The 16077-nt window shown below is 54.4% G+C and overlaps 2 protein-coding genes across 2 annotated transcripts in view; both read left to right on the forward strand.

The window, feature by feature from the left end:
* LOC308057756 (hydrocephalus-inducing protein homolog) overlaps positions 1–16077 on the forward strand; it is a gene marked incomplete at its 5' end in the record, with an annotated part of 101259 nt that overhangs the window by 50902 nt on the left and 34280 nt on the right. The window contains 6 exons of the mRNA XM_080411807.1: positions 1506–1761; positions 2862–3005; positions 4755–4996; positions 5223–5564; positions 10530–10554; positions 15347–15484. Coding sequence (XP_080267933.1) covers positions 1506–1761; positions 2862–3005; positions 4755–4996; positions 5223–5564; positions 10530–10554; positions 15347–15484 — 1147 coding nt within the window. The remainder of the gene's footprint in view (positions 1–1505; positions 1762–2861; positions 3006–4754; positions 4997–5222; positions 5565–10529; positions 10555–15346; positions 15485–16077) is intronic.
* Positions 10765–15574, forward strand: LOC308057762 (hydrocephalus-inducing protein-like). Its single transcript, XM_080411814.1, has 3 exons — positions 10765–11559; positions 13499–13603; positions 14265–15574. Exons 1-3 carry the CDS (start codon positions 11287–11289, stop codon positions 14541–14543), a joined length of 657 nt encoding a protein of 218 aa, XP_080267940.1. The 5' UTR covers positions 10765–11286; the 3' UTR covers positions 14544–15574.

The following is a 16077-nucleotide window of genomic DNA, read 5'->3' on the forward strand; positions in this document are numbered from 1 at the left end:
CGAGAATAATACTCTTCTCCAAGTGCCTGTTCCTTTTGCTGGCTGCAAAGAGGCTCCACAGTGCTCCGATACCTAAATTTTGGGCTAGAAAGAGGAGGTTGATGCTGCCTTAAGCATTTAGGCTAGATTAGTGGGGTGGGGTGGGGTGCTGGGGTGTGTTAAATATGCACCCACAAGCCCCCCAGGTAAGCAGGGACGTTACAGGGAGATTGGCACTTGGCCAGCGTGCCCTGTGCTCTGTGCAGCCACAGATGGGCTGCACAGTGGAGGGGAGAGCGTGGGTGGGATTGGTGTCATTGTCCTCTGCCCCCCTTCGTGTCTTTGCCCGCAAGCTAGTTGGGAGCCGCCGTTGGCAGCGGGTGCAGAGCTGCCACCAGGTGAGCTGGGGGGACCCAGGTGACATCCCAGATGAGGTGGGCTTTCCCAGAGCCACAAATCAGGCACCTACCCAGAGCTTCCCCCAGCCTTCATCTGCCGCTGTCCACAACAGAAACCCGGTTCATACTAAGCCTTGTACACATCATTTGTAAAGCGTGTTTCAAAGACTCGTTTGTTCTAATCTGTCACTTCTGTGTTGGTGTTTAGCTGCTTGTGGCAGACGTGCATTTTGCAAGCCACGTGTTCTGTACCTTTCAAAAACCCAATAATTGTTGTAGGAACAATTCTGTTCCTGGTGGTGCTCAGATTTATAGAGGGTAGAATAATTATTCCACGCTGGCCTGCAGTTAGTGTTTCTTTACATAATGGAACCAATTTCCATTGAATATTCGTTTCAGTTTATATCTAGCTGTAGTGATCAATCTCTTGTTGTCACTCCATTCCCTCAGCTGGTAGACCGGGTCTTGTTGCTGTGTTTGTCTTGGGGGAAGCTTATGCTGATCCTGCGTTCTCACAGTGCATTTACCTTCCTAAGACACAAAACCAGCTGCCCTGTTCAGCTGATGCGTTGGGGGCAGGGAGAGCTGGATGCTCCCTAAGAGATGGGGGAGTGAGGGGGGGGTAAGATGGGCCCCGGCGGTGGGATAACTGGTGCCCAGAGCTCCAGATGAGTCTCTGCACCCTGCCAGCTCCCCAGTAGCATCTTCAGAGGAAGCCACCTGAGGCAGCAGCTCCCCAGGAGCAGGTGAAATGGCAGCAGAGCTGCTCGTCCACCCACCTGCAGCCAGGTCAGACCAGCTTCGTGCCTGGTGCAGGGAGACCTGCAGGACGCACCTTGGGAAAACCCTCTGAGTGCTGAGCACCAAAGGGTGATGCTCTGCTCACGAGTACCTGAGGTGACGGATCTTTGCGAAGCTTTTCCTTGCTGTACACAAACTGACCAGCTGCTGGCTGCTGAACTTAGGGCCAGCCGGGGTCTGGCTTTGGCTGAAGCTTCGAGCTAGGTCAGCCTTTTCAGAGGTGGTTTTATTGCTGAGCGTGCGGTCAGATAACGCCATTGGGGTGCTGAAGCTGGGTGACCACTGGGAAATAGCAGCCCCCATAACGTTTTCCATCTCTTCTTCTAGCTTTGATCGCTGCTGTTACCATTTCAAGGTGACAAACAGAGGACGACGCACCCACCAGCTGTGTTGGTCAACAGAAGGCTTCCCCATGTTCAGCCATCGTGACCGTCTCCGTGCCGTCAGTAACACCAAGGGCACAGATTCCTTCCAGAGCCCCAAACCTGCCTGCCCTGTGTTTAAGCTTCAACCACTGAGGACAGAGCTGATGCCGGGCAAGACTGTGGAGATGGTGCTGGAAGGCTCCTCCAGCACTCCCCAGGTGAGTTGCCCCACGAGGGCTGCGCCCTCCCCACCAGGTCACCTCCGCTGGGGCTTCTTCCGACCCCTTGACATTTGCCTTGGGAAAAGGAGCAAGCGCTTTCCAGAAACTGTTTTAATGCCACAAGTTACCATGGCAGCACCGGCTGCTTTCCTTGCTGGCCACCATCAGTGTTTCCATAGTCACCATAAACCCAGCTCGCTGGTACCAAAATGCTGGCTGAAGGGAATGTTGCTGCTTCAGAAGCAGAGGGCAGGTTACAGGGTGTCGTGTGCTGAGGCAGAAAGGAAGGGCGGAGAAAATAAGTTACACTTAGGCTAGGAGCAGAGGCTGTAAATAAATGAAAACATGTGAGGTCATAGATGTGGTGAAGAGTGAGTTAAAAAAACCCAAGCACTAAACCTGTGAAGAGAGGGAGAGTCCGAGAGCAGCATCATTTTTCCTCTGCAGACAAACATGGGCAGAGGCTTGTCTAGCGCTGAGTCCTGGAGGAGAAAAACAGTGCGTGCCAGCCCTGATGGTCAGAGTGACGTTCATCCACGTGGGAAAGTGTTCCCAGGGACCGTTATAATTGACAGCTTGACTTGTTGTCGGTATTTCCATACCAGCTCACCCCAGACTCTCAGCCAGCCTTGGTGTCCCAAGGGCAGCCGGGTCTGGCAGCACCCTTGGGTGGCAGCTCAGCAGGGTCACGGGGTGTTCTCCCCCCCGGGCCCTTCTTTCCAGGCCAGGGGAAATCCCACTCTGCAGAGGAGCTGCCAGCTAACCCTGGTGTACGTTCCTTGGCTCTGGGACCGCTGGGCCCAGGTGTTTAAGCAAATGTGGAATGAATCTTCAGGAAGCTCCTGCTGTTCCTAATGATCTGAAAGGTGCTTGCAAGGGTTGCCTCAGTGGCAGCTTGCAGAAGGCTTGATCGCTCAGCTAGCTGAGTGCCCTCATAAACAGGATGCAGCATAACAAGAGGAGGGGGCTATTGAGGAGGGCAGTGGCTGTAAGTTGCGGCAGGAATAGGGTCCGTGGTTGGGTGGCTAGCAACTGCAGCGTGTTTTGTGGATGCCCTGCCAGCACCTGCTTGGGTGACGCGTGACTCTTGCATGCAGGTGGTGAAGGAGCGGCTGCTGTGTCACGCTGTGGTGGGGAGCAAGGCGGGGAAGGCACAGATAATGCAGATGGACATCACGTGTGAGTTCGTTGATCCCGTTCTGCAAGTGTCTACCAGAGAAATCGCATTCCGGGTGGAGAAGGTAAGTCTCAGGATTGCATCCTGGCATTGAAGAGCGTGGCTGATGGCCGAAAGCCTGCAGGGTGTGCGTGCCTGTTAAACACGGGGGGGATGGGGACGGTTAAACCACTTCCCCAAGTCCACGGGGCTTCAGCTATCGATTCGAGCCAGAGCAAGCTTTGGCCGTTACCACGAGATGGTTCTACCGCCGAGATGGTGATTTCGCTGCCCTGGGGTCGGGGACAGTCACAGCTCTGCCCTTCTCGAGGTGGAGGCAGGATGGAGCTGCTGCGCCAAGGGCACAGGTGAGGCAGTGGGACCCGCGAGCGCAGCGTGGCCGTTGCACAGCCACCTTGTGCGCTGGGGCTGCCGGGGGGAGAGCCGATCGCTGCAGCTGAGCGATGCTAAACCCCTCCTCGCCCTTCCTGAGGTGCTTTGTGAAGTAAGTGAGGATGTTCTTAGCGATGAGATGGTTTTCTGACTTCAGCGAAGTAACGCTGAGATTGCAGCTGCTGCGCTGAGGGGGGATCGTAGCCACTTGCAGAGAGACACGCATTTGTGTAGTCAAGATGAAGGGAGGTTTTTGAGGCTCCTCCAAGGCATGGGGATGTCTGAACACCGATCCTGCAGGGAAGCTGAGAAGAATGGAGCTTCCTGCCAATTCCTCAGGCTGGTGAAGGAAAACTGTCATCTTTTGTCTCTCTGCCTTCCCTGCTCTTGGCATGGATGCTGGCTCTTTGCGTTTCCCTCAGCCTCACCTCCTTCAAAGGACCTGCAGTCATCCCTCAGCTGCAGTGATGACAACACCGATGCAAAACAGGAGCCCTTTAGTCTCTGGGTCCTGACTCCTCCATCATCTTTCCCTCTCCCACGCGGTGTCTGAAACAGAGAAGATGGTTCATTATTTAGTTTCTGTATTTTCAGGCCTCTCCTCTGGTTCCCAGGCTTCCAGAGAAGCACAAAATCCTGTGAGCGGGTGGTTCACACTTAATGAGAAGCTTTTCAGCTGTTCCTGATGTCTGCCTGTGTTCTGCTTGATGCCCTGTGCTCTAGTTTATCGAGTGCTATGACGCTGCAGCTGTTGGATATCGATACAGCCAGAACTAGTTTCCCAACCGCTGCCTAGTTGATGTGAACCCTGCAGGAAGGCCAGAGCGATGCATAAACAGAAAGAAATAGCTTAGGCTGAGCTTAACTGTGAGGCTACAGACACTTTGTCACTGGAGCAGGGACAGCAGGACACACGTTGCAACCAGACCGTTGAGGTTTCTAGCTGGCTGTTTGTGCGTGTAAATGTTCCAAGCTAACCTTAGGCTACTGCAGGCTCTCTGCTCCAGGCCAAATCCTGCTTGCTTTTCTCTTCTGACTAGCATCCCTGCTTTTGTGAGGCTCCTGGAGCCACTAAGGCTGTAGGAAATGACTGGGGGTGAAAATCGTCTTGTGCCATTCTGCCCAAGAGAGGGTAAACTGGAGACAAGCGCTCTGGGTTCACTTTCTGCTTTTGACCTTGGTCAAGCAGCTGCCTCCTCTCAAGGTGCTGTTCCCTCGTCTGTATGTGAGACTGTTTCCCTGCCCCCTGGGGGATGCTGTGGTTTCTAAACGTGAAAAGCACCTGAGGTTCTGAAAGAAAAACCTTGTAGAAGGGTAGAAACTAATACAGTGACTAAGAGATGTGTGCAATTTTGGGGTTGAAAACTCTGAAATGCGTCGGAAGGGAAGGGAGGTGCGTGGCCACTTCAGGTTGTTTTTTTCTTGTCTCCTCTTTCTGTAGCTACCCAGTGACGTCCTCAGCCTACAGCATAAGCCTCTTTCTTTAAAAAACATGTCCTCCCTGCCGCTGAGCGTCGTCCTGGCCTTAGATCAACCTTTCAGAGTCTGTGATGCGGCCCAGCAGCCCCTCCCTGCAGCTGTCCAGGTGAGCAGGACCTTCCCGCGGTGGGCTTTGAGGAGGAGGGATGTGGCGGTGCGTTCCTGTTGGGAAGTCCTCTGGCAGTGTCTTCTGCAGAGTCAGCAGTAGCCTGGCCCCAACTCAATCAGATCTGAAGCGAGCTGCTGGAAGAAACAAAAATACCCGAGTTGGGAAGATACTTCGTGGCTCAAAGCCATGAGGAGAAGGGAGCAGGCACCTAGGGCTGGGCAAGCCATGGAGTAAAGGTATCTCCTGGGACTTGCAGCAGCCGTCCTCAGCCAACCTCAAGAGCAGCTTGCTCTCTGTGAGGGCAGCTCTGCCTTCGGGAAGGTGTTTGATCTTTTTAATCTCCTTGCAGCCAATGAAGCTGGAGGTAGGGGAGGAACGTCATTTCTCCATCGGATTTAACCCTGCTCACGAGGAGCATCTGAATAGCTGGGTGGCAGAGAAGGCTCTGAAGATACAGCTGCTCGAGCATCCTCGCGAGGAGCAGGTCACTGTTCGGGGAGAAGTCTTCTTCCCCAATCTCCAGTTCCAGACTATGGCCGTGGACTTTGGGTGCATCTTGAATGACACTGAGGTGGAGCGTTACATTGAGATGACCAACTGCAGCCCGCTTCTCGTCTGGTACCACTGGTCGTTCCTGACGGGCGGCCACGCGAGCCAGCTGAGGTATGTGCACCGTTGCCCTCTCCTTGAAGCTCTTCTTCCTAGTGTCCTGTCTGTACCTGGCGAAGACCCAGGCCGTTTGCCTGGGATCTGGCAAGCAGCTGTCAGCTCTCCCTGGTGGGAATAACACCTGCCAGCCGTGGTCAGGCTAGATGCTCAGGGAAAAGGTGATCTCCGCCAGCTGGACGCTGGGGGGGAGACCCTGTTCTCCAGCCGAGCTGGGGCTGTATGACACTACTAACGCTTTTTGCTTAGCCCATACCCTGGAGTCCTGCTGTGCCTCTGGAGCTACAAAGCCACGCTTAGGCAGGTGGACGGTAACATCACCGGTTTTCCATCCCTGCCGACCCTGTACGTTGTCATTTCATCCTAAGAGCCTACATAGGCGCTGCCACCAGAAGGACCTGCTGCTGCCCCGGTCCCTTGCTGCTGCTTTGCTGTAGCCCCCGTACTGGTTCCCCGGGAAGGAAAGCTGCTGTGGAGAGCTGTGCTCGCAGACCCTGGTGACCTGAGGCAAACACCACCCTGGAGAAGGGAGTTTTTGTCTGTTAGCTGTTTTGTGAATGCAATGTGCAGTTGATTCAGCATTTTTCACCAAAACGGCAGATCCTGCTGGGGCTGTAGGTCCAGCTGCAGGTGTCGGTGGGAGCGCTTGTCTGAGCATCCTTGGGAGGCAGGGCATCCAGCCCTGGTCAGTGGTTTCCAAGCCCAAGAGCACTCTTGCAGTGGTGCTGCAGCACATCTATAAACACATTTCTAGCAGTTCCTCCCGCTGTGGCCTCTCTGCGTAGTACAGAAGCCTAGTCTGGGCGGTTTTAATGACAGTAGCAACTGGTTTTTCCATAATGCCCTGGGAAACCGAGCAAAGTTAACCACTGCGCGTTGAAGTGCTGCTATTGCAAATAACAGAGATCATAAATAAACAGTTTTGTTTAGGGAGTTGGAATTTGGCTTAGAGGAGACTGGGCACTGGCATTAGCCATGGCGGTGAGGAGGGCTTGGGGGAGAAGCTGTGGACACTGGGGTAGCCCGTTCACAGCGGGGTCTTACCAGGTAACGGCCAGTCTGGTGTGGCCCTTCATGCGCGGCGCCTTCAAGAACAGACCCTAAAATGCAGGGGAAAGTCTGCAAAAGCAGGTGCAAGGAGGTGGACAGGGAAAGAGTAACAGGGCTGTAAGCTTTGCTCGGAAGCCCCTGTCATCTGGTAAATTAGATTAGGGTTTAATTACAAGCTAAGGGAAAAATCTAACGTTGATGATAGAACAATGCATATATTTTATGATAACAGAGAAACACACACATTGGAGCAAAGCCTGTGTGGAATGAATTTCCTCTGGGGCCACTTATTGGCCAGTTGCCTGTTTGTATCGACTCTTTTTTTTTTTTTTTTTTTTTTTTTAGGGTTTTGGAAATGTGACTGCTGAATCAGTTTTCAGCTTTTAATTCCCCCATCTCCACTTAAGTTGGCTTTGCTGGACCTGAGCCTGCAGGTTCTTCCGGCAGACGCTGAGTCACCCAGCTCTGAGTTGGTAGCAGCTGAGGGTCCTGAGCATCTGGCAGGATAGCAGCCCCTGCTCCAGAGGGTTTGGCATAGCCCCTTTGCTGGCTCGTTAGTGCTGTGGACGTTAGGACAGCTCCCTTTTCTGCACTGCATGTTAATTAAGCAGTAATGTGCTCGCTCTGGGTCCCTCGGCAGACACCATGTGATTCTCCATGTCAGGGCTGGAAATGAAGATGGTCTCCAGGCTATTAACACCTCAGATTGCTCATTAAGAGCCCAGCAGAAGGGCAGCATGTCAGATATTATTTCTGGTCTACATTAAGCACTGTTGCTATTCTAAATTATCAGATCAAACTAACTCGGTCTGACATCGAGGGAATCAAACATCAGGTCTCGTGAAGGCGAGATCGATAGAATTGAAGCGTCCACACTTCTAACCTTGCTGGAGCTGATTGCCAGAGACTCCCAGCATCAATCAGACACACACATTTATTTTGGCCAGGAGAGAAAAATGTTGTTTCTCTGCCTGGACAAGACTATTTGTGCTTAAAGTGGGTTTGTTTTTTTTGTTTCTTCTAATTGTTCAACCCATTTTTTCCTCCTTACTCTTTAGTCACTGCTGCTACTTTGAGCAATCGTATCAGCAACACAGTCCAGCCGTTGCTGTGCGGTTAGTCATTTCCAGGGCGCGCACAGTGACAGTTGGAGGTGTCTGATCTCACTGCAATGATGTTGCTTCTCTGTCTCCGCGCTGCCTGGTCTGAATGTCAACGGGTGGTTCAGTAAATGCACAAATCTTAGCTCAGCAGAGGAATTTATCCTAGCAAAGAAATAGGCATCAGGGCATTGGGACAAAATGCAGTTTCGAGTTTGCTCTTGGCGAGGGCAGACCATCACCACCACCTTCCCCAGCTGCTGGCCAGGTGGCCCAGCTCAAGCTGCGTGTTCCCACAGGGTGCACTGGGCAGGTTTTGAGTTTACTTCTGTATCACATTGTTTTGTTTTCAGTTTCAAACACCCTTGAGCTGTCTTGCTTGTTCCAAAGTCCCTTTTCAATCTGCGTCTGTTGGCCTGCAGGACAAATCAAAGTGCATCGTCGGGGTCCATAAGCCTGTTTAGATGCCTCAGGGGCGCATGGTCTCTGGTGCTTTGCCCTGTGACAGAGCTGGGGCTTTGTTGGGGGGCTTGTTTTCCCCCGGTACTGCGGCTGTGCCTAAGGGATGCACCAGCGTGTGGTTCCTGGGGGCCTGGGCAAGGATGCTGGGCATGTGGGTGCCACGCACCAGGGCAGCAGCCTCAGCGCTGTTAAAACTCCTGCATTTAATGCAAAGGGGTGGTGGCTCCTGGCACGTGTCCTTGGTGCTGGCAGGACCTGCAGGGACCTCGGGCCTTCCGATCACCGTTCTGGGGTGTCTGTCCTGCTGGTGGTGGCTCTCGCACAGCCTGAGCTGGCAAGGTCACGTCATCCTGCCTGAATCTTCACGTGCGGTTTGCAGAAGCGGTGTGATTTCTGGCTCCTCTATTTTGGGAGGTGGGTGTGGGGAGTGGTGTGAAGCTGTGTCCTTAGGAGGCTCAGAAACCAAGAGACAGGCTGAGATGATTTTTTTTCCTAATGTCTCAGCGGTTTGGATGGTGGGTGGCACAAGGCTGTCCTGGCCCTAGCAGGAAGGACTCTTCTCTCCCTGCTGTCAGTGTGCCTGTGCTGCCATTGAATCCCCCCTGTTAATACCTGGATCCATTTTGTCTCATCTGACGGGTGGTCAGGTTGGGTGAGATGGACGCAGGGGGGTTAACACCTTGCTGTCAGCCCCTCCAGCCCCAGGCTGACCTGCTTATGTCAGGAGGCTCCTCATCTCCGCTCCAGCGTGCTGGTGGAGGCACTTCCGCAGCCCTTTGGCCCCTCTGCTTTGGGGCTGGTGCCTTCTGCAGGTGGAGGAGCCGCTCTCTGCTCCTTGCCTTCATCCCTGCGTTCACAGCCTTGCTCTGAAAGTGCTGGAGGCTGCCCAGAAGGTCCCGATTCTGAGAAAGGGTTACCTCAAGCCTGGGCTGATGCCGAACATCTCATCATCTTGCCCTTCTTTCCCAGGACCAACCCCCTTTCCTTCAGTGCCAGGAAGATGTCGTGTCCTTGGGGTCAGCTTTCTGTTGACATCTCGGGTTCCTCACTCCCTTCCTTTTCATGTGATGCTCATTGTTGTTCTTTTTGACTTTCCCCCACTGGAAAGAGTCCCTGGCTGTGCTGCTTCACGCTTCTCTGCAGCAGGACTTGCTAATCACATCATCTCCCAGCACTGGGTCCCGGAGGGCTTCTACTTTAGAGGGAAAAATACTGTTGTTGTCTAGGCACCACGGTCTGGTGAAGTTGCCTCAAACCATTCTGTAGAACTAGAGGTACCTTAATAAATGATTATGGCTTTTCCATCTTGGGGGTTTCCCTCTCCTCGGGAGCTGTTACTAAGCCGCATTATTTATCACGAGCTACTCTAAGAGCTGCGGTTTCATTTCCTCACCATGTGCATCGTAGCGAGCGGTTCTGGCACAGCTGCCGCGATGACGGCCGGACCCAGGCGCCCAACGGGTGCGTGGGCTGGTGCGTGGCTGGAGGGTGTTGAGGTGCTCCTCTTGGTGGCCCGACACTGTGGGCATCTCCCCTGCCGCCAGGGAAAGGTAGCGTGCAGCTGCAGGCTGCCCAAAAGCACCACTGTCCCAGCTGAGCTGGATTTATCTCATCCTTACGGAGCTGCCCAAGTCAGCGGCCGCTGGAGGTGTCGGGCAGTTTGGTCGCCCGTCAGGGCCCCCCAACATGCACCCGGGTGCCTGGGCTGAGAGGAGCAGAGGTTGCGTGGGTGGGACCGTAGGTGGGCGATGCGTTGCAGGGCTGAGCGAGCGCCTTCATCCCCTCCAGCCCTGGTTTGTTCTTCCCCACGGATGGTGCCGAGCTGTCGCTCGGGGTCCCCGTGGCGTCCCAGCAGCAGGCGGAGGGAGGGCTGTCAGGGGCTCACCTGGGCGAAGCCGTGTTCTTGCATGTCGCTGTAGGGAGGGCAAGTCAGGCGGGATCTCTTCCAGGTTATGAAGAGCAGAGCCTGTAATCCAGAAACGAAAACCAGCCTTAGATACTAAAGACAAATCTTTGTTTGGAGCCCGTGGTTCAAGGCACTGAATTCCCAGCTGTAAAAAATGTGCCGTGTTTGACTGCGGGGGGAACGTTTACGAATAGGAACAGCGGCAGGTAGGCATGGCCCAAGCGCGTCCCTCCACGTGGCGTTGGAAATCCAAGCAGAGCTACTGTGAGCACCTGCTGCAATTTCATACAGGGACCATAGTTGGAGTCATTTGGGAATTCTGAAAACGTTAACCCATACGCTTTTTACTGGCTGCTGTTGCTCAAAGGATAAACTCGGCTCTGTTTGCAAAACGAGCGGTTGAACTGCTTTGCTGAACCGTTTGTCAAATTTGTCCTCCAACAGTTTGTGTTTAGAAAATGCTGGGGAGGTAATGATGGCATCAGGACGTGCCACACCGGTTAGAAGCTCGTTTCAGCAGAGCTGCAGCCTTTTTGGCGCGAGGTGCGGTTCGAGCTGCTGTTTTGCAGCCAGGGAGTACCTGCGGCACGGCAGGGAGCTGAATCTCGGTGTCGCGATTGGAATAGATTGATTAAAAATGACCAGCGTTTCCTTCCCCAAAGCACTAATTGCGGCTGCTTTGGTGCTCATCAGGGATCAATGGGCTGTTTAATTGTGAGTCTCTGCCTGGAGCCGCTTGACGTGTCTTCCCGTGTTCCTTGCGTGTGCGAAGGTGTCCCGTGCTGGGCTCGTGCCGGCTCCGTCGGGGTTCAGGCACAGCAGGCGGCGGGCTCCGTCCCTGCTCCTGCCATCGCCGCTGCTGGTCCTGACCCGCAGCTGTGCGTAACCGCCCAGGGGAAAATTCAGGGTGAATACCTAGAAGAGCTGAAAACCTCCTTGCGGCACTGGGTCTGTGCTGGCTCATCACCATCCAGATCTGCCCCTTTGTGTCTCAGTCCCACCTTTTTGTGCAGTTTGTCCTTTTGTCTCCCTGCAAGGTGTTCACCTCTGATATCTGCAGTTCCTCATTGCAAGCAGTTGCCACTGCTGGACCGGCGTTGTCCCTGGGCAGCCCCCAGCATTGACCTGCTGCATCCTGGTTCTGGAGCTGCCAGGTCGGATCCATTCCTGGGCTGGCGGCACCAGTGCCCACCCAGGGGCCATGTCCTGCCAAAGAACTGCTTCTCCAGGTCTTCCTCCCTCCTGCTGCAGCTTCATGATTGAAGTTACGGTTTCTTCCAGGTTCAGCCCTCCAGCACCTAAACCTTTCATCAAACCCCAGCCACCAAAGGAGGAGGGAGCCTGCTCGGAGCACTCGGCATCTGCAGAGAGCAGTGTCACTGATGGATGCATAGAGGAGCCAGCTGAAGCCCTGGGAGCAGTGGGGGATCCTGCCCAAGAGCCAGCAGATGCAGAGGACTCCCTGGAAGCAAAGGTAGATTTTCTTGTACACTCACTGTTTTGCGTTGCCTCCCCCAGCTTGCCACCAAAAAGCCGTGCTGGTGCCAGCGTCCCTTTTTTGCTGCCCTGCTGCCATGTGCCTTGAGAGTGGGCTGGGCAGCAGGGCCAGCAGCTGGACACGGGGCTTATGGGGAGGGACAAGTAGGGTAGTGTTGTTTGGAGAAGCCCATTCAGGTCCTCCTGACCTATGGTGAGGTTGGGGTTTTTTGGTTGGGTTTTTTTTGCACTGTGAAAGGAGGGGTTTTACCTGCACCGTGATGTGGAGGCTTCCAGTTCCCTTCCTCTGTCAAGCCCTGCCCAGTATTGGTCTCCATGTGCCACCTTCTCAGCCCCAGCTAGAGCCACCCGTTGTCACGTCTCTGCCTTCGCCCGAGCCCTGGTATTGCAGCGATGGCCACAGAGCTGCCTTTTTATAAATGGAGACTTGACAAAGTTGCTGTCTTTTCCTCTTAGTATGGAAAACAGCCTTTGGTCTGCTGACCTTCCTGGTGAGCCTCGGTGCTTTGGAGCTTGGCCTCGGTGCTAGTGGGAGCTGATGGTGCCTTCTGCATCGCGTGGGACAGAGGCTGCTCCTGGGGCAATAAAAAAGGATATAGGAGAGCACAGGAGGTTCTGAAAGTGCCGGAGTTGGTGTTAAGTTCAAGGAGGGGGGTCGCACCTGCTGACATCTAAATATCAGTGGTTTTAATCTTGTAGCTCTGCATGTGTTTTCTGAATCAGGAAAAAGGATACCTGGTAGGCATAAAGAATAGCGCGGCTGAATGTTTTCAGATAGAAGCATGAAATCATTTTTGTGCCCTGCTTTGTTGCCATGTATGCACAGATAAAGCAGGGAAATTCAAGGGGATATGGCTAGGTAGGATCCAAAATTGCTTCAAAGGATAATCTGGGTTGCAGCGTTGTCTTCTGCTTGTGTCACTGTATCAAGGCAATGCCCATGTAGCCTTCCTGGGGAGGTGGGAGACCATAAGCCTGGGAAAGATGTGGGTTAGCGTCTTTGGGAATATGCCCTTGGCAAAGCTTTGCAGGCTGGAAGATGTGGAGACAACAGAAAGAGCACTGAGATGTAAGAAGGCTCAGCCCTCCCCAGTGCTTTATCTCCTTGGAGAGATGTAGCCTCTGGTTAGGTCTGAGGATGTGCTGTACATACCCTGCCCATGTCAGAGCCCCAGCGCAAAGCCCTCCTTCATGTTACCGAAGCAGCAGGTATTCTTAAACTTCAAGAGCAATCACAAAGCCCTTGCTTATAAATAGGGGTCAGAAGCCCAGGGATGAGGTTCCGTTTAAAGGATGGCACCTCTGAGGTTAAACACCAGCCCTCAGCTGCTGCAAGACAGAAAAACATTTCAGCTGCCTTTTTCAGGATGGTGTTATTCGAGAGAAATGGCGATCCTCAGCCCTCCAGCACTGATGAGTGCACAAGGGGAAAGCTAAGCACCACCTGAAATGGGACAGCTGTGCCAAGGACTTCTCAAGTCCTTATTTCCCATTTTTGACACTTCTCGCTTGCAGCTGCATTCCTATTATTGTCATGGAGAACCTGAGCTGTCCAGGGGTGGGGTGTTTGGTGCGTTTCTTGGGCAGGAGTGAGCAAAGCTGGGGTGGCATGAGGGTGCAACGTGCCCTCGAGGTCCCTGCCAGGACAGGGTGCTGGGAGCACCCCGCTTCCTCGTGCAAGCCGGTGGGTCCGAGCCCGCCTGCCGGTGTGACACGGGCTCCACCTGCACCTCGTGTCTCATCTGCACGGGTCTTGGACCCACACTCGGCTAATGGCACAGGCGTCCCCGTACTTGGTGTGTGCCTGTGTCCCATCTTAGCTGCTCTTGGCTCGATGAGGCGGTGGAGCCTGCAGCACAGTGATCCCCCTCAGCCCAGCCAGCTGCCTCCTGTAGCCCATGGTGCTTGTTTTCCAGCTGCTGCCGTCCGCTGCTGTGGAGCTGGAAAGTCGGAGGCCAGTGAGGACCCAGGAAAGGATGCGGTTTGTGGAGGTGGAGCCCCTCCCCTCGGGACCGGAGGAGGTAAGTGGGCATCTGTCTCACTTCCCCGCTGGGCTCCCAGCGTGGCAAGCAGTTACGTAGCCCCCGCTGCCACTGGTGGCCCTCGGTGCTGCTCACGGAGTGGCCTCGCATCCCTCCCAGCACGTTGCGCAGCGCTGCTGAAGCAACCGGCCATGTAGGGCTGACCGAGGGTCCTGCCTGTGCAGTGCCTGTGGAGGGTGTTATTCGTCTTGTTACTCATCAGGTGCTCGGTAGGAAATTTTTGCAGTAGCTTTTGCGAGAGCAGTGTGTGGGTCGGAGAGAGAGTGAAAAGTGTCAGGAGTCAGACGAGCTGGGCTGGAGTCCACCCCCAGCTCCAAGGGCTCTCATCTCCAAGTCTTGTGTTTTTCTGAAGGCAGTAAAAAGTGTTTTTAAAGGCAAGTTCTTCAGCTGAGAGAATGTCTTGCTGCCAGGAGACATCCCAAATTAATTTAGTGTATTAATACATTAATTAGTATGGGAGAAGATTTTTCCCAGGGTCTCTCCCACCGGTAAGTGGAATGGATGCAGAATGAGATTAGGGTGATCTCGCCTGTGATGAAGAGGCCCCTCCAGCCACATCTGTACTTTGCTCCAAGCCACGGCTGCTCTTCTGCATCAATTTCCACGCTCGACATCTCCATCTCTCCTCCCCTGCCTCCAGGTTTTTGATGTCCTGCCACTGTACGGCGTGCTGCCGCCGGGCAAGAGCCAGCGCGTCACATTCACCTTCGTTGGCCGCACAAACATTGCTGCCCGTGTCACGGCACTGTGCAGTGTGGAGGGAGGCCCGACCTACGAGATTGCGCTGAGTGGGGAGGCTTCGCTCATCAACTACTTCCTTGACGTGACGGAGATCGACTGCGGGCTGCAGGTACCGCACGCTTCTCTTGGCAGAGGTCCTTGTCTTGGAACTGTCGCCGGCGCGTTGCTGCCCACCTAGGTCTAGGGCGCTCTTCCCTTCCCAGCTACTCTGTTGGCTCTGTCGCTTGGAAGTACTGCCTTTGGGTGATACGTTCTGCATCAGAGTTGTTTTTTAATGGCCATCTCTACCCCCCAGTAGTTGGGATTTCCTCCTCTTCAAGGTCACGAGCGCTGCCTCCTGGGACGGGCAAGGACCCTGTGGTGATCTCCAAAGGGACATGTCCCCAGGACCCTCATCCGCCCATCCGTTCCTAAAGCCTGAGGTCCAAGGAGATGCTTTCTTTTAATGCTCTTGATTAACCAACAAAATAAACTGGGGAGGAAGTTAACTTGGGCTTCCAGTCACTGCAGCTGGAGAGAATGTCCCAGAACAATTGGCACTTCTTTTCAGTTAAAATCCCCACAGACCCTTCCAGCTGTTGGCCCTGTTTGGCTGTTGCCCTGTCTGTCTCTACTTTTGCTTCTGTTTTGCTTGCAAATACTTGTATGCAGGTGCCTCTTATTCTGAAATGCCTCGATGCCTCCTCTTTTGTTTCAGCTGGCTGTTAGGTGACACCTTAAAGAGCAGAGGGCTTGTGTCCCCTGGTTTATTTATTACTGCACCTCTACGTGCTGCCGTCAATAGTGTTCCTGCGTAGGGCTAAGGGGTACCCTGTGGCTGGGGGTCGCCCAGGTTAACCCAGGACACCGCAGTGCCTGTACCTCCCCTGCGCTCCCTGCTTCTGCGCTGTGTTCATGTGCTTTCAAGCCAGGGAAAAGGGAAGGAGACTCCCAGCAGCAGACCTGCGTCTGTAACTTCCCGCTCCTCTGTCTTCTCTCCAGCTGTTTAACAAAGTCAAGGAAGCGGAGGTCACCCTGCAGAACAGAGGGAAGGTGGGATTCACCTACGTGGTGCTCGGCTCCAGCGCAGCCGCTGCGGACAGCCCTCCGCTCGGCGTGCCCCTGGCCGTGCCCAGCACGGTGAGTAGCACAAGTGATTCACCCTGGCCAGGCTGCCCAGGAGAGGGTTATAGGGAAAAAAGGTGGTGGGGCGGGTGGAAAAAAAGAAAAGGAAGACAGAGCCACAAAACCGGCACGGAGAGCCAGGGCTGTAAGCAACTGCTGCTGGGTGGCAGAGAAGGTCGAGCAAGCGCAGTCCTACTAGAGCCCCTTCATGGCCTTTGCTGGTGGGTGGCTCTGGCATCCTGCAGCAGCCGCCAGCGGGAGGCACGAGGGCTTCGGTAGCTCTTTGGACCCCGAGTGCTGAGCTCTGTGGTTGTGCCGACACTGGAGCCAGACGGTGCAGGCTCTTGTGAGGGTCACCTTCCCCAGGTTGTGTGGTCAAGCAGGACGTACTCCCTGTCCCTGCCTGTAAGAAACCCCACCTGCCCCCTGCCAGCACTAAGCAGGACTGAAATACTGTCTTGCCTGGGCATGAAGCTGCTTTGCCAGAAATTTTAGCAGCCCTTGTATTGGTCCCTCCTCCAGCTTTGCTGCTTTGCAGCAGTTTTGTGGGGCAGCGAGGGGGTCAGGGAGGATCGGGGCTGGAACAGCCAGGAGAGGAGTTTGCAGCA

This window comes from Falco punctatus, assembly GCF_963210335.1.
Source record: "Falco punctatus genome assembly, contig: scaffold_35, whole genome shotgun sequence".
Lineage (NCBI taxonomy): Eukaryota > Metazoa > Chordata > Aves > Falconiformes > Falconidae > Falco > Falco punctatus.